Source organism: Mya arenaria, chromosome 3 (genome assembly GCF_026914265.1).
Source record: "Mya arenaria isolate MELC-2E11 chromosome 3, ASM2691426v1".
In the NCBI taxonomy this organism is placed as follows: Eukaryota; Metazoa; Mollusca; class Bivalvia; order Myida; family Myidae; genus Mya; species Mya arenaria.
In genome coordinates this window covers 66,821,865-66,824,280 of record NC_069124.1, presented here as the reverse complement: position 1 = coordinate 66,824,280, position 2,416 = coordinate 66,821,865, and the positions used below count along the sequence as shown (strand labels likewise).

Here is a 2,416-nt window from a genome sequence, read left to right as displayed (position 1 = left end):
CGACAAAGCTCCATAACAGGCAATAGCGCAACGAACAGTTGTTTATTCATTATATTCACGATGATGCTTGATTTCTGAAGGTTACTCTTTGTAAAAGTTCAAGCCTAAAATGGAATAAGTATTTTTCCAGATCGGGTTTTCTGCGGACGAAATTATATTTCTTTAGTCTACTCAAACGTTTGTTTTTGTGCTAAAGGCGGTACGTTATTGCCTTTAGTTGGCATTAACTAAAAAAAATGTAATTCCATCCGCAGGAAATACGATCTAGAAAAAATACATATTCCATTTTTTGGCTTATACGAAAAGACCCATCACCGTGAACATTGAGTTGTTCGTTGAGCTATTGCTTTGTATAGCATTGTTTTCGGGAAACAGGGTAAAACCTGAAAAATACATGGATTGTTGATGTTTTCACTAACCGTGTCATCATCAATCATTTCAGCAAGTGAGTGTGACGTACATTCCTACTATTGTTATTGTAAACTGTGTAGTAAATTCGAGTAAAAAATAACTACATGTACAACTATTTAAGGAGTGTAACGGTTAAACAGCCAGCTGGAGTGGGATGCGTAATGCACCAGTCAATTGTACCCCCCCCCCCCTCCAGGTCCGGGGGTATACCCGGGATATTGTCCGTGTTATTACCTTCCTGTTGGCTCCGCAGTGCCGGGTGAATGCGATGGTTTTGCACCAAAAACGACAGGGAAGGGGCCTAACCAAGGGTCCCTTGGGTGCGTTGGCATTTGGCTGGGATTTTACCAGTAAATCGTGCCCGCAGGGCTGGGGTTTTACCCGGGCTTGGCTGGACCGAAAATCAAAGTCTCCGCCCGCTATTCCCCGGACCTACTTGCCGTGGTTACAATTGACTGGTGCATAACATCATCACAACTATTTTTCCAAGATTAAATAGTGGTTTGTAGTAGTATTAAAACTTTTTCCATTTACAATTCAAAATGTCAACGTTATGCTGTGAATATAACAAAGATCATACCAAACTAAAAATAGGGAGAATAGCTTATTCCGTTATAGGGGACTTATAAAATTTGGGCGAAGGTATAAAAGTCTTACACTAAATGTGCTTTCAAATAATGTTTTTCAGAATCAGTTATCTACGTATTCCTCGTCGGAAGAAGATATTGAACTAGAGCAAGCTACTACTTAACTGGGCAGTGACTGTGTTGTTTGAAGTCATTCAAAACAAAGTCTGGACTGCAACGTCATGTATCTGTGCATGGGGCATTTGAATTCAAATGTGAGGTTTGCGACACAGAATTTCACAACAAGCATAATTTGAAGCAACACATAGAGAGGAAGCACACAGCTTATCAAAATTTATGTTCACAATGCGCAAAAACATTCTCAACACAATACGCCTTAAAGAAACACGAGCGAACAGTGCATGAAAAATCCCCAATGTTTAAGTGTTCTTTATGCGATAAAGTATTTCCAAGAAAAGAAGTACTTAACGCGCACTGTACTAAAGATATGACTGGAAAGAAACCATACAAGTGTTTGAAGTGTGACCGTGGTCGTGGGTTTCAAAAACACACTTATACGACACATGAAGACTTGCATCTCAATGCCAAAGAAACCAAAACCTGCATATGTGTGTGAAATTTGTCAGAAACAATTCAAGTTAGCTAGGTTACTGAAGCAACATAAGCGTGTCCACGAACCACCAAGATTTTCCTGTCAAGTTTGTGGTAGGACATTTGTCTGGAAGTATTGTTTGCGTTTGCATCTTAAGGCATACCTTGTTGAAGACAACAACAACAACCCTCATTCTGATCTAGCATGATATTGTGTAGTGCATTTGAAAGTGATGAACAGTTCAATTGATCTTCAAAATGGCAAAATGCCTGATAAATCTTATTTGTGTTTAACAAAGTATTTGTGTATTTCATTATTTTTTACACATTTTGTAAATATGGTAATCTAATTACCGTTCATGAGTGGTTATTTGACAATTATGCATAACACTTTTGTATGATTTACCAATATTACTTATCTTTAGCCTTTTGCGTGACAAATGTATGCATGAAAACCGGTTTTAAGACCTTATGAACGAGCAAGTATGTTATCAAGTGTTAGTCACAATTTTTGATTTCATTATCTTACTGATCTTGATTATGATATATTTTTCAACATGTGAACATACCTTCATTTTCATTAACCGTTATGGCATCATACACTATGTTTAACATTTGATTTATATAAATAATACCTTTTATTCTTTGACCGTATTTAGAGTTTATCACTTCAGTGTTGAAATGACTTCATAATGAACACGAGTACAGTAACTAGCTTCATTTTATCCTCACCACTGTGTGCATCTGTGTTTTGTTTTAGTTAAGTTGTTTTAGTGTGAACATTGCATAAACATGGTCTTATATTCTTACTCGACAAGTTTTTTGCA

At 37.1% G+C, this 2,416-nt stretch overlaps 1 protein-coding gene across 1 annotated transcript; it reads left to right on the top strand.

The window, feature by feature from the left end:
• Window positions 1-1,179: 1,179 nt before the first annotated feature.
• Window positions 1,180-1,798, top strand: LOC128226214 (zinc finger protein 808-like; the record flags this gene model as incomplete). The annotated part of the gene is made up of 2 exons (XM_052936106.1): window positions 1,180-1,539; window positions 1,589-1,798. Coding segments are annotated over 2 exons (570 nt in total), but the record flags the coding sequence as incomplete, so codon positions are not given.
• Window positions 1,799-2,416: the final 618 nt, after the last annotated feature.